This window comes from Pomacea canaliculata, linkage group LG12 (genome assembly GCF_003073045.1).
Source record: "Pomacea canaliculata isolate SZHN2017 linkage group LG12, ASM307304v1, whole genome shotgun sequence".
NCBI lineage: Eukaryota > Metazoa > Mollusca > Gastropoda > Architaenioglossa > Ampullariidae > Pomacea > Pomacea canaliculata.
This window is the reverse complement of record NC_037601.1, coordinates 2,494,776-2,518,168: the sequence shown is the minus strand read 5'-3', so window position 1 is coordinate 2,518,168 and position 23,393 is coordinate 2,494,776. Positions and strand designations below refer to the sequence as shown.

At 44.9% G+C, this 23,393-nt stretch overlaps 1 protein-coding gene across 1 annotated transcript in view; it reads right to left on the bottom strand.

Moving 5' to 3' along the window:
- The window catches only part of LOC112577307 (protein APCDD1-like), a 35,285-nt gene that overhangs the window by 3,882 nt on the left and 8,010 nt on the right, over nucleotides 1-23,393 (bottom strand). Inside the window, exons 2-4 of the mRNA XM_025260363.1 lie at nucleotides 20,149-20,302; nucleotides 6,965-7,115; nucleotides 5,826-6,311 (exon numbers count right to left, since the gene is read on the bottom strand). Coding sequence (XP_025116148.1) covers nucleotides 5,826-6,311; nucleotides 6,965-7,115; nucleotides 20,149-20,302 — 791 coding nt within the window. The remainder of the gene's footprint in view (nucleotides 1-5,825; nucleotides 6,312-6,964; nucleotides 7,116-20,148; nucleotides 20,303-23,393) is intronic.

Below are 23,393 nucleotides of genomic sequence, written 5' to 3'. Positions count from 1 at the left end.
TCGAACACCCACCGTGCACAGTCCTCGCGAACATTTTGTGAATAAATATCTTGATACTAAAATAAACACATAAACAATTCTCTCTTTCCAAACCACACCCCCAATCCTCAGAACGAGGTTCAGTAAGGACTACGTATTGTATACAACTGTTGTACAGGGTTTAAAAAGGTTATTTCAGTTAGTTCCCTTGCTCCTGATGGCCGTGGTGTGACAGGTGTTTCCAATATTGCCATCTGCGAGCCACACGCAGTTCTGACCGACATTTGTGACCGATCGACTATTTCCGTGACCCGGATGTGCAAACAAACGTTTGACACCGCGCTAACGGCTGAAGTGTTGAGTATGAAAACAGGGGACAGTTCCTTCAGGGTTCTTGCAAATAAAGCGAAACAATTCCTGGACTTGCTGGAATTCTGATTTTTATGACTACTTCTTTAAAATAATGTGAAAGTATTCGGTCCCAAGATGTCCGCCCTCACTTTCAGCCGTTATAATCACATTCTTTGTATATGTAGATGATGAGCACGGTTTAGATGGGACATGCGCGTTCATGATAATGATAATGATAATGGATGCCTGCTTCCTGTCGGGTCTACAGAATCAGTTTCCCTGTCAATGGGTTCAGTATGGCTACTGCTAGAGGAACATTAGACATTTCTGTACAACAGATATAGATAGCTTACATAGTCTTACTGGATAGACACACTAGTCTGACAAGTGTTCGCAAATAAAAGTTGTATTTACAACCCGTTGTATACTTCAGACATGAGTGCACGTACATCCATGCAGTCACACAAATTAAAGAAATGTATGTGATAAGATTTGTTTTGCAGGTTTTAGAGATGAACATTCGCATGAACGAGTAAAGTTAACTCTGGCAGGATGATGTCTTCAAGACGAGAGGAGAAGGAACACTGTCTACCCGTCAAAGTGTCGAGGATGCTAAGGTTACACCTGGCAGGTGGTCACAAGAGAAGCTGCTCGTGCAGCCTGCAGCCAACAGCACCAAGGCATGATGGATCTCGTACAAGCAGCAGAGCACGTGGGGAGGATGGTCTGTGAACCCAGCAACACAGACCAGCATGTCGTGACAAGCTGTCGGAACACGAGAGTCAGACAGGAAGCCAGCAGTCGATCAGTTTGTACAGGTAACATCCTCCACATCTTCCACTCCTCTGACAGGCTGAGCACGGGAGGCTGGTTGTCAGGTCCTTGACCTTTAGCTCTGGCATGCTGTTTCGTCACTACAGACCGTTGACTGGGCAAAAATAGTCACAAAAGGGTTGAATATTTTTTGAATTTTTGAATTTGTTTTGAATATTTTTCGTTTGTTACTTATCTGTCTTTGGAAACCGGAGGACTGAGAGCGGATCACTTTTTCACAAAAACATTATTTTTTTAAAATTTTGTTTGTCGATTAAATATTGTTCGTTTGCTATTTGTCTTTATCTTGGAAGTCAGAGGTCTGAGAACCAGATGATGCAGATGATCGAGGGACAAGATTGTCTCAGTGGTACGAGTACCTGTCGCAAGCTAATGGGTGGCCCGCCGCACGGTAATGGGTGGCCCGGCACCGCTACATTTCAAACATGCAAATTTGTGAGTTTATACACGTGTTAATGCGTGTGCATGCTTGTGCGACTCTGCGACATTTCATGCACTTAATTTTGTTGTTGCTTTGAGTTATCCCCCGCTTGCCATGCCGCCTGCCGCACTTTAAACTGCGACAGATCACGTGACCCGGTCAGAGGGTTGTGAAGACCTAATCCTCAGTGTGGCCGCTGTTTCCACCCGCAGGGAGATTAATGCGCAGGTCATTGTTACGCATTGAGTGAGCCCCACCTCACCTGTCGCTGTCGGTTGAGATAAGACTTGTATCGTGGACTGCAGACCGCAATGGCGACCTGGCGAGGGCCTTAAATCAACTTCAGTCCTCGGCTGACGACGTGGATTTCATTGATACCTTGTAGTCTCCTATCGGGGAGGTCCTCTCCGTCGGGTCCTGCCCCGTAGGGTCCGCCGTGCTGACGGGCACAAGAGCAGAGGCTGTGAACCGTCGTCGTAAACATGCCAGAGTTGTCTCCTCCGAACACGAATGGTTTAAGTCGCGGTTATCTGCCTTGGGTTTCGGCCATTGTTCTCAGCCAACGGCGACTGTGTTCCCCGGTGCACTATCTGTCCAACTCTAGTTGGCTGGGGGAGGCTAAGCCGTTACCTGTCGGACTTTTTTATATTCTGCTCAGGTGTGAACGGTGCTAGCCGCCAGGTGGCGAGCAATCAGGTCTGTGGCAAGGTCTACTGCCCTCTCTAAGAGACAGAGTGCATGCGTCCGTTCGCGTGGGTGTCACACTTTGAGCTTTCGTGGATCCATCTTTTGGACCATACACTGCGCATGCGCACACGCAGACGACCGAAATAAATACTATATACTTGGACAATATGATGTCTGTAGATATCTGTAGACTCACAGGAAAGAATTGTAACTAGCAGCTACAAAATATAACACGGAAATCGAAATTTTCAACATATTCAGCAGCATCACATTTTTGGTAATTTAATGCACATACTGGCAGATTTCACGTGCAGCTGGGAAAAATGTTTTCCAGTTTGTCTCCTGACACTGGAACTTTTGATGCTAGGAAAAAGAATTTACTGTCCACACACATTTAGGTTTGATGTTCATTTGTAAAACCCGTACTGACACCACCATCACGAGTAGCACCGCATCACCACCACCACGACCACAACATCCACCACCAGAAATTCTACTTCTCGTCTTAATCCTCACTTAAAGATTATATTTAAAAAGTTGATTTACGAGGTAAAAAGTCGTTTGTGTGGATGACAACGACGACGATAATAGCTCTTCGTTTCCTTCTGCTCCACCTCCCACCTTTTCTCGCCATTTCTCGCGTCTCGGTTATAATGAATTTTAGCCGCTAATTACTTCCACCAGAGTTATTATCGCATGGAAACACCGAGCATGGCGCAGACAGGCTGTGGAGTCGAGGCTTTAGTCGAGGGCGAGAGTCAGCCACATCATACATCAAAGAAAAAAAAATTGCAGCTCGTGAGACTTTTCTTTAGAGGACGAGGTCTGTCCGATGTCTCACAGGTCTGAGGAGCAAAGAAAGGGTCGTAAATTTATCCCAACATGCTCATGACACCCCTGAAAGCCAGGCCGCGCTCCCTCCGTCTTCTGATAGCGGACAGACCGGAAGAAGCAGGAATCTAAAAGCCATTACATTTGATTTATTGATGTTTCTGTTTTGATCTTTTCAGTCCGTTAGCTACCGTTTATAGGGCTGGGGCTCGGGCGGGTAATAGGAACAAGATACCCGGAGACGAATATTAAAGACTGGTTTTTTTTTTTAAACACCCGTAGCTTTGATAATGCACGAACAGTAGGTTCTGTCTGTCGGTCGGTCTGTACATTGAGAATATATGGCTTAGCCCTGGGTGACCTCTTCTAGTGACCTGTAATCAATACTAATTATTACAATATTAAGGTAGGAACCGACACTTGGGCTTTGTCCCGTTTTGATAAAAGATATCTTGTGATATTAGTTGCCAGTAACAGCGTGTGTGATTATTTCTTTGTGTTTCCCCCTCTCTCATTCTTTGATCGCTGAGTAGCACAATGTCTGTTTGTTTGTAGATGTTGCTTGCTTTCTTGTCTGATAATTGCAACGGTAATGAGGTATATATGAGGATAATGAGATATATATGAGGAATATTCGGGTGTAGGAGCCACTTTCCCAGTTCACACCTCTGAATCGAGTGTCGAACTGTCAGCTGCTGTCGTCCCCCCAGGGAGGTCACTGGGTTGTGGAGGTGAAGATGGCGAGAGCGGCCCTCGTCACACGATTTACGACTGCGATTAACGGAGCAGGTCATTGGAGAGGTCAATGTGAGCGCAATAAACTTGCCGTGCGCTAAGGGTTATCGTTCTTTAATGCTCTCTACAACGAGGCTTGTACGTCTCTACGTGGTTCCAACGCTGCGCCCCCTAGCGGGAGGTGTGTCAAAGTTAAGGGTGGATTACAAATATCTGTAACGCTTTCAGTGTGGAAGCTCTGGCAGGTCACAGGTCCATGCAAAGAATGATTCAGACAGAAAAATTGTTGCTGAATTGAAAGAAACGGAAATGTTGATGCCACCCGTATTAAAGGTCAGCCTGGGTGCTGGATTATTTCAGAGTGTGTATTAACAGGGTACATATTCCAAAATCTGCACAAAACCTCTATATTTTATTAGCAAGGTAGATGCCTTTGATCACCGCAATGCCCACCCGGGTTTGGCCAAGATGGTCGGCCAAGAATATCAGTTGCAAAGATGTCATCAAAGTAGATTGTGATTGGTTAATATTTCATTAGCTTCAAATCCTTTGATTGGCTGTAGGTCAAACCATGTCTGCTTTCTTTTAAAATAAATTTTAGAAATAAATAAATGCCATTGATGTATCTTAACCAGCAACTTCGCGAGGACCTTTACTTCCTACTCGGACTAGCAACTGGTCTCCATCGTGTGGACAAACCTCGGCTTCTTTGATCCTCGCACCAGATAAACACCGCTCGTCCCCTTCAAACACCCCACCTACCCCAGATCACAATTATTGTCGGACAACATCAGCCATAAATGAGATGAAAATGTTGACGAGTGAGATTGTAGTGAGGGGAGAGAGGAGGGCGGCTTTCTTTGAACCTGCGGCAGAAATTTGTTTGTCGGCTCGACTGTATTCAGTCTCTGTCTCCTCTCACAAGATGTGTCAACAGTTTTCAGCTTTTAGCTTTTTCATGGCGCGTAGATACAGTACCCGGCTTTGTCCACCCGCATAAAGGACACGGGTTGGAGGTTTGGGGTACACGTTTACAGCTAAGTGGACTCCGTTGTCGGGTGGTTAACGACGGGTAGGGTCGGCCTGTGTGTTTGGCCTCCTCGCCACATTCGTCATGCAGCTCACCTGTCAAATGTCACACCTGAGAAAGTCACTCTGGAGACTGCGGACATTGCGCCCTCGACATCAAAGCTGTCATGGCGACTTACTGACGAGTTGACAAACTGATGTTAGCGATGTGAATTTAATATTATTGTGATAATATTATGAAATATGACTGCCAGTCACGGGACCCACATTCTCGGGTAGAGTCGCTGTGGCAAATGCTGATATAATTAGTCTGAGGATGAACTGGGTGGCGGGGGAGAGAGGGAGGGTGGAGAAGGGAGCCAATGGTGGGGTGAGTCGGGGTGGCTGGGATGGAGAAAGATGGAATAGCTGTCGTCAGAGTGATAAGAGAGGATACACCACGATCAGATGCTGTTCTTTAATACCATTTCAACATTCCAGGGTCGCTCTACCTTCAAAGGCTTGGAGCTTTCAGAAAATCGTTATTTCCGGTGAATTCAGTAAGTGCTGATAAAACTGTCTTTAATCTTGAGGGAGGCGGCAGACATGAATCTGGTCTTTAATCCGTCTAACTGCGGATCAGAGGAAATTTCAGAGTCAGAGCATATCAAAGTATTTGTTGGGAAGAAATAGAAGAAACCCTTCCTGTGCTTATTTAAAAAAAAAAAAGTCGCCTTTGACCTCGATAGATGACCTTCTGATGAAATGTTTCTCAAAGTGAGTATGGCAGAGAAAAATTGTAAGATGATAATCTTGATGCAGGGTAGAGAGGGACTGGGTCCGAGAACTGAGTCTCAGATGATGCAGATACGTTCATCGTGAAATAGCGATGGAAGGTTTGTCAGCTGATCATTGCATGTTTGTCCTGTCGATGGCTGCACGTGCCAGTGTATGTGTGTCACGTGACAGGTCCACTCACCTCCGCGTATGTCAACGGTTCTTGGAAGCTGGTGGGCCGGTGCCACTGTCTCTCCGTCAGCTCCGTGTGCACGTCCCCCAGCAACAACTCCCGCACCACTCGCGCCCCCTTCGTTTGCGCATGCGCGTGCACGTCCTTCTCCCGGCTGTGACCAATCGGTGGACTGGAGTGATGCACACGTGACTCCACTCTCAGCAGCTGCAGCTCGTTCAAGGAGAAGTTCAGCGGCAGACTGCAGTCGAATTCTTGCTGCAGGTCAGAGTCGACTCCTGTCTTCTTCTCGCTGCCGTCGCGTTCGTCCGATGGCGGGTCGTTCAAGATGACGTACTTCCGGAAAGGTTCGAAGGTCACGTTGGCGAAGTGGCGCCCGCAGGTCGACTTCAGCTGTCGCATGAGAGAGTCTGCGGCTTGTGTAGAGTAGGCAACCACGAGCACCATGTCGAGCTGATAGCGCCCTTCCATGGTCCCTGGAATGACCCAGGATTCCTGCACACACACCCCACGTGACGCAACGAACATCAAGTCAAAGGTTACGACACTACAGACTGGGCAGTGCTCAGTACTAGATACTATTCTATGGGTATCTGAAGGAATGCTTCCTATTTCCTTAAGAAACACGTACACGCCTACAAACATCAGCATGCACACGTCAAGGTCAATAACACTGACGCCAGGATTGTACATGAATACGTCATCAAAGCCACAGCCAATAGGAAAGCGTGGACATTATGTTAAGCATATCTGTGAACAATCGTGACGTCAAGTATATTTATAGGCATGCATCTCGATAAAGGAGTGTAGGGGATGTTCTTCATTCACATTTGGTGAAGTTGTGCCTGTAGTAAATAGATAACGGTCAGAGCTCAGCTCAGTAATTTACAAAAATATTTTTTGAACTGTAGACCTTTAAAACACCACCAGCTGGTCCTTTAAGATACTGTTTCTGCCCCATCTTTATTTTTCTTGTTTGTTTTTTTTAAAAGAACTTATAGCGGGGTTACTAGATACCAGTTCCAATGTTTCGAATACTTGTGAGGACATATATACGCTGGACACACTGTACATACATGTTTAACGATGAATGTGTACTGATACAGGACCAGGATTAACGACCAAAGACTGAAAGGTTTCAGGCATACTTGCATCATTTGGAGCGTGCCGTGCGCAACAAAGGCGTACAGAGGCTTGCTGCAGTCGGCGTCTGAGTAGTGGTAGACATGCGACTCGAACTTTGACCTTTGGAATTTGTGAGTACGGAGAACGAATTGCGGTCCAGATCGGATTTCGCACCTGTGAAAAGTAAGACAATGTTATTTTTCTGAAACAAAGGCTGAGCAGGAAAACAAAAGGTAAAATGTAGTCATTGTAGTGGAAAGTGAGCTGGAGTGCGTGACGAGAGAAAAATAAATATTCATGATGCCAACAACACTGACCCACAGGCCAAGGTGAAGGACACGCTCGCCTTCTTCAAGCATTCCATTAGGTCAGATACAGAAAAATTAAGGAGAAAAAATTCAGAGAGACGGAGTAGGAAACAAAAGGGAGGAGGAGAAGAAAGATTAGAAAGAGAAGAAGAAAACAAAAGGAGGAAAACAAGAAGAAAGATTAGGAGAGTAGAAAAAAAAGAGTAAAAAAAGGAAAGAGAGAAAAAGGATAAAAGAGAAAGAATAAAAAATACAGTAAAAGAAAGACAAGAACGAAAAAAGGATACAGATAAAGAGAAAAAAAAGGACGAATAAAAAAGTGAGAAGAAAAAAAGAAAGAGACGGAGTAGAATAAAATGGAGAAAGAGAAAAAAGATAAGCGAAAGATAAGAGAAGGCGAAAGACAAGAAAGAGGAAAAGGAGAAAGAATATGATAAGAAAAAGGGAAGAAGAAAGATAACTGACAGGAGAAATGGAGTAGTACAGAAAAAAGGAGAGCGAAAAAGAGAAAGATAAGGAACAGGAGGAGAACTATAAGAAAGACAAAAAGAGTACGACAGAGAAAGAAGAGAAATTTATAAATTGAGTTTACTTCAGTATTTAAGTGAAATGTATTTAAGAAAATATGTTAATGCTTGAGTGAGAAAATAAATTTCTATTTTACTGCAGCGCACGCGTTGGTGTGTGTGTACACGGGAGGAGGAGAGAGTCTCTCAATACCCGGCTTGTGGGGGGAGGTGAGGGGCAGTGACTAGGATGGTGAGGCATGTCACATTGTTCTCATTCCTGCTGCTGACAATATTTGGAGTCTGTTTCAGTTTGCAGACAATAAATGAAAAAGGGAGAGGCAATGGAATGGACACGACAAGGTGTCAGGGTGGGTAGAGAGAAGCTCTCGGGTACACAACAAAGTTCGTTTGGGGGAGTCGGGTGGGTGGAGACAAGTCAGATGGCATCACACCACTCTCTCACCCACTCTCTCTCTCACACCTCTCTCTCTCTCACCGCTCTCTCACCCACGAGGGCGAACTGTAGCTGAAACAGAAGCAGACTGATGTGCTAATGCCTCCAGTTCCTCCACACCCGCTGCCCTAGAGGCACAAGTTAGTGGGGTAGGAACCGGGTGGAGGCAAAGTCGTTCACTGTCAGCTAGAAGTTTGGTCCCTTCCCCATCAACACCCCAACTAACCCCCAAGCCAAGCATCTTCCTACCCTACTGCGGCTTGAAAGAGAGGGTGGGAGAGATCTGTGCTCATGTCTCACACAATCACACTAACACACAGACACACACACCAACATAAAGACACACACACAGGCACACGCACACCAACACGCACAATATACAGCAATAACACGCACGCACCTCCTTTCTTGCTTATTGTCGAGATAGGTCATAGTTCAAATCCACAGATCTTACTGTCATTGGTCAAAAAGCAGAGCAGACCGACCAATAATCAGGGTGGACAAACTCACCTGGTGATTGCTGGCGACACTTCACCAGAGAGTTAGTCTCATAAAAGTCTGATGTGTACTACATGTACTCTCAAGAGGCGAGTACCTGGCTCCCTCTTGAAATGAATAACCGTCGTTTCTCAACCTCCAGTCCTTCTCGACTTCCCTCAACCACTTGTGGTACCAGCCCTGCCACCCCGATATCAATGTCGTCCTCGCTGAATACCTCTGTGGGGGTTCGCACCCTCTTTGGTTGCAAAAGCAGTTACGTCACCTGTCACCTCCCTCGCCCTCCGAGGACTTGCCCCCACCCTACCTACCCTTGCCCACCCGTACCCTGACTGAACACTAGGACTAGTCACTAGGTGGTCGTGAAAAGTCGAGTGTCAAACGCGGACCTAGCGCCTGGGGGCGCCGTAAAGCAGTCACGTGGCGGTGATCTAAGATGAGTTGTCGTTCGTTGTCGGTAGTTTGAGCTCCTCCCCACGCCCCGCTTCTCCATTCCAAGTTTCTCTACGTCAGGTTAAACAGATTTGTCCCCCTGAGCGCCATCTTCAAACAAATGTCAGATGCTTCTCGGTCCGGAGGACAGGAGACGGTCTGTAAGTCTCTCCTCGCGAGTTTCCGGTAATTGTAACCTGCATTCCTTCCCTTGACTTATTGTTCTCACAGGTGAAACAGAAAAGTCTTTCTTTCCTTCACATATCTATTTAAAATAAATGTGTGCTTATCCTAAACGTATCTTAGAAAAGTAACATAGGCTACACTTCCTCCCTATACGCAAATGTTTTCTAAACATTATATATCTATATATATAGTGGCAAACTTGAGTGACTTGGATGACATCCACGTTGATGGGATTGTCACGTGGTTAGCAGCCGGTGAGAAAACGGCGTTGCTTTGGCAACGGACCAGTGGACGACAATGAAAGACACGGGCTGGCAAAAAAAAAAAAAACAAAAACAAAAACAAACAAACAACCAAACAAAAATCTCCAACCCCATTCCCCCGCCCACCAAAAGTCCCAACAACGGCCCACAATTTCAGTGAGCTCACCTGAGCAGACCCTGAGCTGAGTGAGCGCCCTATAATGCAGCCGGAAGACGTGGCCAGGAGGCATCTCCTCAAGTGACTGTGATTTACAGTCAGGGTGTGGGACAGGGGAGCGAACCTCTCGTCTGTGGGCGTTAATTACGGGTGGGCACAGCCGGTCTTTCTGTAGCGGCTTAGGGGTGTTGAGTATATTGCTGACATATCAATTATAGAATTGCATTCACACTTATCTCACAGATCACGTGGTGTGTGTTACCCACCGTGTCGGCAACTCAACTACATGTACCACAGTTCACTTCTGCCTGCAGGCTGTGACGGTTAGGATTTGAATTAAGAAAGAGCAGGTGGAGTATAATATCTGCCGTTCAACATCTGGAGAAGCAGAATGCTTCATATCATTCAAAAGTCATCTAAGTGTCTGCAAATTTTACCGAAAAAAATGAAATTGTGATTTGTACACCTGCCTCATAGAACCGATGTTACAGAAATATTTTTGTCAGTCATCCGTCAAACAGTCTTTTCTGTTTTCAGTTTTTGATTTGATTAGATGATGTGTTTTGGTCGATGCTTAAGGGGAAAGCTGACTGATGTTACATGAATGAGAAAGACTATGAAATATAAGATTGCACTTTGATACTCTTGCATTTTCACTGCACTTCAGGACTGAAGAAAAGGACAAGAATGTAAACCCTTATTAATCTTTCTTTTACAAAAACTTAGGAATTACATAGTATCACGTGCATTCGTCAACAAAATAAATTTGCTAAAGTAATTTGAGAAAAGAATGACATTTGTTACATTTGAGGTCTTAACAGTGTTCAAACACTCTGGTTTGGTCACTATGATCAGACTGCAGTCAATAGTGGAATCAGAAAGAGACAGAAAGTAAAATAAATAATTCTTCTTCATACAATTTGATACAGTCACATATCTGTTGTTGACTTTTAGTATTTCCCATACAAAGGGGATGATACAAGAGCATCTCGGTTGTTCTTAAGATTTGCTGAAAGAGAACAGACCGAGTGTTTTAGAAAACAACGCGGGACTGACTATTTTTCCCAAACAAATAAACTGACATAACTGTTGTCCACACACCGAGTCCCATTCCCCTCAAGTCCATCGTGAATGACAATGACATCGTGAATGACAACTTTCACGCCTGTAGGAAAGCTTCAGTGAGCGTCAGTGAGTGTCAATGTGTCAGTGAGTGTCAGTGAGTATCAATGAGTGACAGTGAGTGTCAATGTGTCAGTGTGTGTCAGTGAGTGTCAATGAGTGACAGTGAGTGTCAGTGAGTGTCAATGAGTGACAATGAGTGTCAGCCAGTGTCAGTGAGTGAGTACCGAGGGTGAGCGAGGCAGACAAGCTTCCATCAGTCAAGACTTGGCCAGAACACTCGCACCTTGTCGTGAACATCTTCCGGTAAGTCTGTCTCCCCCGCCGCACAAAGCAAACATGGCGGCCGTCTCGTCTGTTTGTCGTCGATAAGTGTAATCTGACTGTCAACATGGCGGGGACAGGGGAGGTCACTCTGTGCGCAGCACGCGCGGCATGTCGTCACGACCGTCAGGTCAGAGGTCGGGCGTGCACAGCGGCGCGCAAAGCTCTCCTGTGGTAATGGTTATTTAATTTTCACCTGCCAGGGAATCGCGCACTGACTCCGCTCCTTGCTGGCCTGGGCCTCACCTGGTGGAGGCTGACATCGAGCTCATCGTCTGTCGTCTGCTAGTCACGAGTTATCGCTAACCCTGCACGAGTTATCGTCCGCAAACTTCTGGCACAATGAACATGGAGTAGCATGCAGCCAGTGGTGGAGTATAGCCGGAACTTTTCTATCCAAAATATTATCTACCTCAGAAACATGTTCTGATAACTGTGCAGCATCTCTTTAACAAAGACTTCCATTGATATTGTTTGTTTATTCCTGTCACAAATTGCACTTTCATCAGTTTGGATGCTTTCAACGATTTTCAATTCTATCATGTGAAAGTTTTGTGAAGGACAATGTGGAGGCGAGACTAGTGATTGTTGATGAATTAGTGATTCTCATACTTCATCGTTTCTTGCTGCTGGCAGTTCAAGTCTTTGGTAATGACGATGGCAATGACAAATATTGAGATGTTATTTGTCAACACTGTACCGGTTGTGTACATGCGCAGTCGCACATAAACACTCTCATTCCCTTCTACCACACACACATGCGTACACACACACAAACACACATACACGCACAAATAATAGTCTAGCAAAATGAAAAGTGCATGAGTGAGCTCCCAAGACACAGTATTTACAGTCCAAAGCCTCTCGTGTGGACACCGCCATGTTAAACTGCCGGCAGAAAATGGAGGCGCAAACTGGCGTGAAAGCCGTTATTTATCAGTCCCAGTAATGACTACATTCCTCAGGCAACAAGCTGTGCTCCGTTTACTGTGGGTGACAGGTACAGACCAGGTATTAATTGAAGGTGCGACGGTTGGCAGTAATCTCTCACCTTAGCCTCCGCCTCCACGCTGGATAAGAAACAGAAAAAAATGAGAAAAATATTCTCGCAGCGTTTGCTCTCGGCATGAGGACCCAGGGCGACACAGGAAACACAGAAGCTGGAGAATGTCACATCAGATTGCAATTGTGAGCGCTGCGGTTCGTAATCCGATGCGAAAATATTTGATTTAGAGGTTGAGGGAAAGGCTAACGGTCTGAACCAACGGACAGTCAGACGAATGGACTGGAAGATGCAAAAACAGCCATCTTTGTTCAGTTTTCTCAGATGGTAAGTATTTCATTCAGATAGTATACTATTCTGGTATCAGATAGTAGGTACATGTATACCAGTCGAGCATTAGAAGGTAAGTATGGCATTCGAAGGAAGAGAGGTTTAACATCTTCAGTTTGATGTCCTCAGCAAATAGATATTTAAGAGTTTAACGAGTTACTGGAGGACCGATGTTAAACATTTTTGTCCGAGCAAAGTGGCACACAAACATCATCAAAGGAGTTTGAGTGTTTAGTGTTTAGTATCTGTGTGCAGAATAGAAAAATAAACGGGAGAGTGCATGTAGGTCTCATGTATAAACTTTACATCACGTGACAGCTTTGCGAGACCTCTCCAGCCCCGTGTAAAACACAAATAAAGTGACTAATGATACTCTCTAGTATCTATGATTAGCAACGGAGATTATAGATTACTGGTTATTATTACAAAACACTTGAGTGGAAGATAAGTAGGTAAACACCACCGAGCTTTACCCTGGAGCACAATGTCTAACACTGATGGTCGCTGGGAAATATGAGGCACAGGATGATCAGACAAGAACATTGTAATGTTTCTTTTAATGCCCTCTGACCCGGATGACAGTGGTTTATTGACTAGCAGTCTACAGACAGGTTTGTTCTTGTCGGAATTATGGAGACTGTCGTCAGCTAGAGAGGAGGAGGGAGGGACGAGGAGGATTGCTAGCCCCTGGTGCAGAAGCAACAGTTGTCTGTCCATGTCCCCTCGCTCCGTAAATAAGATGCACATCCTCTCCTGGGAGCAAAATACCACAGGCACACTGCCCACGAATTACCTCTGTGTGTGAGAGAGAGAGATTGAGAGAATAAAGAAAGAGAGACGGAGAGAAGAGAGTTTGAGCAGAGAGCGTGAGAGAGAAAGAGGAAACAAAATAAAGAATTCATATTGTGGACTAGGTCCAAATAATGCTTCTCAAACATCGATGTTTTAGACACTAGGATTACTTGTTTCTTGAATTTATTGATATTTATATCGAACATGCACACAGGTAAGCAGGTAAGAAGCAGGAATGTACAGTAAAATAACACACAAACATGTGAATCTCATCTGATTCTGAATTTAGCGGAAAAAAGTCGAAGGAAAAAAAAAACACAAGGCAAGTAAGAAATAAAACCCCTCCCCCAAAACAATAACAACAAACAAAAACACAAACAAGCAAAAAAAAAAAAAACACAAACAAACCAACATCCCCCCTACCAAAAAAAAAAAAAACCCCAAACAAACAAAACATAAAACAAGTGAAATATCAAAACACCCGCTACAATAAGCAGAATACAAAACAAACAACATTACACACAAAGCAAATAATATTCAAAGAAAAAACAAAAAAAACCCAAACAAACAAAAAACAAACAAAAAACAGAAAGCGCGAACAGACACACACACACACCAAACAAGCAGAACACACAACAAACAACAAAGCAAGCAAAACAATACCTCTCCTACACAAAACACAAAGGAGAATAAAGAACGAAAAACAAAAAGGTAAAATAAAACAAAACAAGCAGAACAGAACAATTAGAACACAAAACAAACAAATCACAGAACAACTAGAACATCGAAGAAGGCAAACACCAACACAACACAGAGCAAGGACAAGCAAACAAAATTTTTACAAATCCGAAAATCCCAAACCACTGGTGGGGAAATCCGGGTAGGAGTGATTTCTGTCCCTCCCACAACTAGTCTCGTCCTCCGAGTCACGTGGTGCGGCCTGTGAGACTCGAGTGTTTCCTCTGTCGAGGTTTGTGTGAGTGAAATAATCTCTCTGTAATTCCACTCCAGGCTCCCTTGTGTTCACTGGGTGCAAACTGTTTGCCCGAAACGTGTGCACCCCGGGTACAGATCCACCCTGATCATTGCCAGTTCTTTTCACATCGAACGGAGGAGCCACAAAAGAAGAAATAAAGTCAGGGGATGGACGAGAGCTAAAAATTAAGATGCTTCATCCACTTGTCTAATCTGGAAATTAGACAGGAGGCGGGAGGAGAGGCGAGATGCTGAACACGATACGGAGGATGAGAAACGGGAGACAGAACTGTTAGAAGTGGGAGGAACAGCCATGACAAATAATGATCACGAAAGAAGCAAGAGATAAAAAGGATATGAAGACGAAAATAGGAGAAATGATGAAAGCATATGTGGACGAGTTGAGATGGAGTGAGATAAGATGGAGCTCAGACTAAGAAACACAGGAATACAAGTGGAAATGCTCCTTCCACACCGCTGTTAGGAAACCTACCCCGGCAACACGTAGACAATACTCCACCCGTCACACATCTTAAAATATTCATTTTGTGTGCACGGACTTGGCACTCAGCCTCATACTTTATCCCCAAATGATGGTGGGTATGATCCTACCCGGCTTTACAGGCAACAGCCTGGCGGTTTCTTCTACTTCTAAAGCAGATGTTTTAAATACCGGGTGGTTCTACCCAGCAGACCAAGGCTTCTCACACCTTATCCTCTTACACAGGAAGCTCCTGTTTCAGTCCCCCACTTGTATCCAGGTGAGAAAAGGTGTGAACACACACACACAGATGTGGAGTGTTTGGGGGAGAATAATGCAGATGTCGCTTGTGAAGTCCTCTCAGTGTGGAGGAGTCTTGGTCTACCCGCTGAAACCCGCTTCGTGGACACGGGTAGACATGGAGGGTTTACCAAACAACAGGAATCAGTACATCCCTTAACATCATAGTTTATAGAATGTTCAGAATGTTTTGTGGACTTTTTAAAATGGATTGATGGCAGGCTAAGAAAAAAGTAGAATATTTGTAGCTGAGAGTGGTTTTAGAAAGTTGGTGAACCTGAATCAGAATAATATATCTTCAAGAGAAAGGATTTTCTATATTTATAAATGTATATGTCTGTATATATGTATTGTGCTATAAGTATAAATTCTAGTATACATAGGTATATATACATGAGTGTGGAGGTGATTGAGTGTACACAAGTCCACCTAGCGTGGCGAGGAGAGACTGTATACACAGAAGTGTTCAGGGAGGACTTGTTTGACAACACTTTTGACAACACCTTGACCTGTCGACATGAAACATGAGTGTTTACACTCGGCAGCTCCGCTGACATCAACCTTTGAAGCAGAACTTGCAGGCGTTTACCCAGCAGGCCCTTGTGTGTGGAATAAATACAACAATATTACAGTGTGGAGGATCACCGGTGACAGGAGTGGAGGAGCAAACACGCGGTGAGTGGGAAACTGTTCACATCGTTCCCAGTGTATGGTCTGTCGGTCTGCTGCCTACAATAATAGTGAGACACCTGATAAAATTATGTACAGTAATAGGTAGTGGTACAGAATATAAATATAAAACATTTTAATATAATGAGAAATGTACAGACTGTGGCCTGCTGAGATGAACAGTCCCTGACATACATGGGGGAGCTGGAGGATAGTCTGATCACATCTTTCACGAGCTGACTGTTGGAAAAAACAAAGAGACGAGCTTTGGTAGAGGACTTGATGAAAGAGATGACACTACACTTCTCTGTCTGTCACTCAGAATCAAGAAGAAGTGCAGAAGGCTTCCAGTTGTAAGAACCTTGGCATGATCATGGATGGACGGCTTTCCTCTCATCATGAAATGATGCTGACAGTAAGGCCTGTCAGAGATTTCAATGGAAACTTCGCAGCTTTGATGTCATTTGAGGAGCTGGATGCAGTATTCAGGTCCTTTGTTGAAAGTATTGCCTAGTATGACCACCTCGTCCAAGACGAGGCAAGGGTGGCCAGGGTCATCAAAGAGGTCAAGCTAGATAACGGGCAAAACACAACCGTCACTCTGTGATTGTATCTCCATGCAGTCACAAAGATGGCAAATCACATTAGTACAGACTCTCACCAACTTTCAACCACTACCTTCTGACAGGTGTCTCAAGGTGCCACGTGCTCGAAGAATGTATACCAGAGGGTCTTCATCTCAGCAGCCTCACCATCCTCACTGAGGCACAGAGACTCACCGGACTTCCCTCACTACATCAATTCCCACCTTATCAGTTGTAAGAAATTGGATGACCTCGGCGAGTGCTCTAATAGCGTGACCCTTGATGACTTTTTCCAGTCGAGGGCATGAAAGGTAGACTACCCAAGGTGTCCGACTCTCCGACAGTTTCCAGTTTCGTTATCGAGATCATTCCTCACCTGCTACCCGAGATAGGTGCTTCGTCTTGGACACACAGCCTGCGAGGTGACCACCCACTATCATTCCTTGATGGACGAAAGATGGAGCTTTCCAGATGACTAAGCACGTTCACTGGTTATCGTCAGAGCCGTCAAACAAGTTAGTGCACAGGGAGGTGAAAGGTCAGCCAGCGCACAGCAAGTGCAAGATGCGGATGCTGCTCGTACAGGCTGTGGTAGTGGTCGTGGAGATTTATTTGTTGTTGGTTTTGAGTGCTTGCGAGTTTCAGGACACAAACATATTTAAAAATGCCTCCCCCCAAAAAAAAACAAAAAACAAACAAACAAAAACAAACCCACACACACAGGGTCTCACCGAGAAAAAATGATCAAAAAAGAAAAGAATGTCAGTGGTCTTTAAACTCCCCATAATAATGAAGAGCTAATTTTAGGGACCACCGTTGAGACATTGAAAAAAGAAAAGTTTTTGTGGTATATGGGAGGAGGAGGTGATGGTGGAGTGGGGTCAGAAATGAATGAGAAAAAAAAGATTGTAGATATCAAAACACTCCGGCAGTTAGCAATCGCCGTTACCCCCGGGACACAAAAGACTGATTAACCCTTGTGGTGGTGTCGGCGTAGATGGCGCTGGTCCTGGCGGCAAACCAACCTTTGTTCAACATTTAAGGACGGGAGGGAGCTGGCGAAGCTGACGTCAAACACACTCGCGGGGTCAACCGGGGTCAGGCTCGGCGGTGCACGCGGGGGGAAATCGCGTCTTAACAATCAGACTCCCTCCCACCTGCTGACGCCGAGGGTAAACGCAGGAATATTTTGTGGAAAAATACGGTCACCCTGTGCGTATGGACACAGCTTCAGTCCATTTTCTCGCCTCCATTTCCGAGACTTGGCGAGCGACGTGAAATAAATGTTTTGGTAGAGAACATATTCGTCCTGTAATGAGACATGTTGGGCTTGTAAACATTGCCATCGCTAGACCCGGGTGTCCAGGCGACAGTCTGTGAGGAGAGTAAAGAACAATAACTTTGACTGTCAAGAAAAAAGAGACTAAATTTCAGTTTTCTTGACTTTCTAATCTCAATTTCATTATGGTTTGTTATGTAATCATGGCGGTCTTCAGTAACAAGTGAGATCAGAGTCTGCAGAACATGAATTACTTTTTTTAAAAGAGAGAATTCAGATAATTTCTGGAATTCCTTCTTACATTACATGTTTGTCTTATTTTAAGTGCTTGATGAATGTTTGTGCGAAATTAAATTAATTTTTGAAGAAAGAAAAATTTCCTGTTTGTCTTTTGTTTGCGTTTTATGTTTATCGGCAACTGCTGTGAATTGGAGATAAAAATAAAACAAAGTCTTGTAAATAATGACTTGAATATTTCTTATTAAAGAAGAGCAAAACAAAACATTCTAATCACAAATTTATCTCTTACAGCGATCTCCTGAGGCATCTGGTGTACGAAAACATGTTTTGAGTGTAAGGGTTTCTCGTGAGTAGTGTTTACTGACAAACGTATAAAGAATACAGCCTCGTGACTCACAGAATGACAGAACGTGTGTGAGAGAGAGAAAGAAAGAGAAAGAAAGACAGAGAGAAAGACTCAGGTGTAGCGACTCAAACAAGGGGCTTGTGAGACGGGAACACCACCGGGTGCTGGCCAAACATCCGCGAGGTGTAATGGTCTCAGAATGATAGGTAACACAGTTCTGCCTCGGCAGCTTCAAAGAGAAAGATAGACACGTGACCTTTCTTTCTCCGGTGCAGTCTCCGCCTCTCACATTCCTGTGGCAGTGAGGCCTGCACTTACCTCATGCCGGCTTCTCCCTTCCTGCCTGCCGCAGGCTGTGGGCTTGTCTCTGACAACAGAACTTGCACTGACAAGCTCCAACTGCCACTCACATTCAAACAAATTATAATTATAATATGTTTGAGCCTTGAAATAAAGTCCCTTTCACGGGGGAACGGACAGCCTCGTTGTTAGAGCAATTACCTCCGAATCCAAAGGTTTGTTTCCAGGTTCAAAACCCGTGTAGCGGAATAAACTTCCCGACCTTTATCAGTCATTGTTCAGAATGCAATGTTGATAAACATATACAGTGTATGTAGTTGGGTATCACGTGAGTTTCAAAGTAGGTCTAGGTTCCAAGTCAGATTCCATTACAATCAACATTTTTGTTGTTGATGTATGTGTTATCAGTCATCTAATGTTGACGATGTCAAATGCGTTGACTACGTAAGCTCGGGTGTGGTTGCTGTGAGAGGAGATGTACCCGGCCTGTAGAGTGGGGGCGGGGTGGATGTGTATCCCGGGTACACAGTGCAAGGCAAGCGACGGCGCGTATCGGTTGGACCACCTGATGCTGAGTGCAGGTAACACAGGTAACACTCAGGTGGGCGACAAGTGGCCACGTGTCCGTGACCAGCACTGGAGATGAAAGGCTCGCCGCCTGCTGTATGTTTATGTAAATCACAGACTGTTCATGGAGCTGAATGAAAGTGAGAACTTCTTCACGAGCTTCACGACTTGTGCAAGCATCGCCAACGGAAAGTTTGGCAAAAAACAAACAGTTCGCCGACACATCGCACAATGTTGAGGTTGATGCTGTACATGCAGTCAGTCACACCGACAAACATCTCAACTAGCAAACAGCCGACCGGCCACACAATGGATGTTACAGAGAATTTGTTTTACAAATGTGTGTTAACATTCTCATATATATGTGAGTGTGATATACAAACATCTTGATAGTCTAGTCTGCACAAAGGTAACACTGACAGGTGGAGCGTCTTCTCAACCGTTCCACTCGAGGCTACAACTGTCTGTCTGTCTGTCACAAACTGGAAATTACAACAGAAACTTGTTGTCAGCCTCGAAGTGAACACACCCGTGGCTTGAGTTCCTTGAGGCGAGTTATCTCGCTTGTGAGCATCTCGTGGCTGTGAGAGCAGACCTAACTCGCTCGACACAACAGCAGCTGTCAGGAGGTGGAGAGCCGAGGACTGCCAAGTGTCGGATGACCATTAGCTGCTTGTTCTTAGTCATCCTTCACCCGCACATGCGCAGTCGTAATTGTTATTTACGATCTTGCTCGCCCAAGCTGATTGGTCCATATTTTGTGTGTAAACAAGCCAGTGCGGTTTCTGACATATGGGAGATGATATACATGTGCACAGATATTTTTTACATGCACGCTGGGATTATTTTCTCAACAAATGAGCGGAAGGAGTTCACGACCACACAGAAATGTATAGCGGGGGGTCGAGACCAGAGAGGAGCCTGTTGGTTATTGGGCAGAGTTGATTTCTAATTATATCTCAATTTTATTTCATTATTTTTGTGCTGTCCTTGGTCCAACAAACAGACAAGCAAACAAACAAACAAACAAGCAAGCAAACAAACAAACAAGCAATAAAGTGGCACAAAGAGTGGGCGGTGAGACTTACCTGTGAGACGTCCACAGACCATCCAGCTGCGGCGGCATCTCCACTTCTACGTGTCGCTGCGTCACGCGCCGCAAGATGGCGCTGCAGCTGCGTTCCTTCCAGTCCTCGCGGTACACGTGGTGCGGGGCGACGTCCTTTGGCGTTGCTATGGCTCCTGCAACCCACAGTCGTTGTAGTGTCAAGACAATGAACAGTCACCTCAACATGGACTCTGTTCCACGTGACTGTCAGTGACGTCAAGGATTTTAAATATACATTGACTCAAGACAGTTTTCTGTGGATTTTTACCAGACCCGACATCTTGAGGACATGACAACGCCATTGGGCATCTGAAGTGTGTGGCAGTGACCCAAATTTGGCCTCAATTTGAAGGCTTTAAGAAATTTTCAGTTTTATCTTTTGTGCCTTACTTTTATTTCCTTCTTTTCCTGGCTGAATCGAAAAAGTCAAACAAACTAAATGAGTTCTTTTGGCGTCCATTGTCGCGTTTGTGATAATCCACGAGAAATGCTTCAAAGTAAAATAATAAATACATGAAAAATAATGTGAAGGAAATATAATAACCAAAACATGAGAAAGGAAACAAAAACTATTTAGGGATTTCAAATTTATCTATGCGAACACCTCCCATACATATCCGAAATTCCAAGTCTGCTTTAAGACCTAATTATTGGCATGCCAGGCTACAAACACCAACTTCATTGGTTTGTGTCCATCTAATGGTTTCAGAGTTTAATCTGGCGCCACACATTCTGTGTCAAAACACCATTTAACACACACTTACAGCCACTTCCAGAGATTCATCAGTTGGGAGTAATCTCCCCCACACTACACCCAGCCCACACTCACACCCAGCCAACGGCGGTGAAAGTCTAATCACGGACTCCGGGGAGTTTTTAAGGAGACAATGTTGCCTCTCCAATCTTTCCGCAGATTTCTCATCTGATTAATGAGAGGCCACACCTGCACGATAAACGAGACGATGATTATGCCAAGGAACAGCATGGCAGTCACCTCCCATAGAGACTAGCCCCACAGAACAGGTTTTATTCTACAGTTTACTGCATCTAGGGTTTTCTCCACCAAGGCTTCGTCCTGTTGACCTGGACACCAGCTTCGTCTGTGTTTCTTATCAACCTGGAAACGAGTTTCTTTTTTTGGCGAAGAAAAGAACTGCAAAGGACTTAAAATAGAGACCCAGCAGTTCTTCATGGAGTCTGGGGTAGAAGACAACGGGTTCTTTTGCAGCCAAGATGTTTCACCGTGTGTCCAGTCGATGACACCACCATCTGATTGACTTCCTGACTGAGCAAGGCATTGTTTCCAACATGGCAACAACTTCTCTTGAAACCATCTATCAAGCTATGGCATATTTAAAAACTATGTTCTAAGCCATCTAAGCTCTTCATTTTTTTCAAGATAGTGACAGAAGGGTGTCCTTAGCATGGTACCTGTAACCTGTTTACCTGAACGTCACGTGATAATGCTTAGAGTGCGAAAATAATTTTCCAGCAAAGTGGATTTCTTCTTCCTCAAAACCTGAAAAGTTGCTGCAATTAAAAGAGCATCGTGGCCCCTTCAAAGCCCTGATAATGGCGGCCAGCGTGTAACGTCTAGACGTAATTCGTGTTACGTCGCGACGAGCGCGCGCCTCCGTGGAGGAGAGTGAGTCACGTAATGAGAACAGAGCCGCGCAGGCCCCCGATTTCCCCTTATTAGTGCTTATGATCAAAACCACGCACAATTTCAGAAGCCAGCGAGGTACACCGGGTGTCAGGCCAGGTTGATAAACGTGATTTATTCTTCCTTTGTGGGATGTTCAGGTCACCTGTTGAATCGCGGATCCCGAGGGCCATCCAGAGACGGGCCACGTGGTTCGTCTGTCTAAATTGCATTCCAGGGGCACAGCATCCGAGCCACCCAGCGCCATCTTCCTTTCGGTGCGTATCAGCTGTCTGAGGGGCAGATAACTGCGGCGTCCATTACGAGGAGAGCCGGTTGAGTGATCTCCCCCACCCGCTTTTCTGGCGTGAGACATGTGGTTGAAATTACGAAGGGAGGCAATCAAACGAGGCCACAAAAGGGATTTGATTACTAAATCTCCGATAAAAGTAAACTGCCACCTTGAAAATAACCCAGAAGTTGTCTCTTCTTGGAAAAAAGGAAGGAAGAAGTATCTGAGTAGGTTTGTCTCTACCTTGGATGGTTCTTTGTAGTTAAACATAATTAAAATCACCAAAACCTTGGATTTCATGTGGAAGCAAAATGGCGGCTTAGATTCCATCGTCCCCGAGCTGAGCGGCAGGTGTAGTGAAAAGGAACAAGTTTCAAAATATTTGATTTTTTTCCCTCAATAGTTGAAAGTAAAATTCTTGCCTATCTGTTCGGATTCCTGTTATTATTTTATATTACTCAAATTAGTCTTATAAATATTTCGCAACAGCTTTAAACGTCAGCAAGAATGTCTCATGGTTTCTCGAAGATTCCTTTGACATCTCTGCTCTCTGATGATAATAATAACAACCGACAGTGATGCTGGAAACATTACAGTTGCATGTATTTTCATGTTAGTAGCAATAGACTACAGGGGTTGAGATCCTGCAGGTAAATATTGAAGGATGTTGAGCAGCAAGGGTTGCACGAAATAAAACACAAAAAATAATTGTCATTAATCGCAAGAATAAGCAAGGCCGACGCACTCCAAGAAAGAAGAATTTCCGGACTGTGTCGACTGGACAGCTAAACACTAGCAGCTGGTGTAGGACTTCAGTAGACTTGCTGTTGCCTAGCGACAACCCAGGTGTACAAAGTCAGTAAAAAATGTCGGGTGTAGATGGCTCTCCACACAACTCTCACCGCCTCAGATCATAATGGCACCCTGCAAGTGTAATAACCGGGTAATAACCGGGTGGACCGATCCTGGCCATCCTCCCAGTCTTGCACCTCCCCACTTATTGCAGTCCTCCCTCCCTCCCCCTCACATTCCTCTAGTCGTGCTCCCCTCCACCCACTTGACATGGTCACGTGACGAATAGTATCTCTTCCCGTTTACAGCTCCAACACCTGCCGCACCAACTCTCGCCAAGCTCTCGCGCGAGCACGCATGCGCGGGATTTCTTGCGATTTCCGCAACGATTGCTCCGCGAAGTGCAGTCTAATTGGACAGTTTTTATGACGTTGTTTACGTCCAGACATGCGCACATCCCATCAACGTCAGCCCCGCTCCTCGACTACGTTCATCTCGA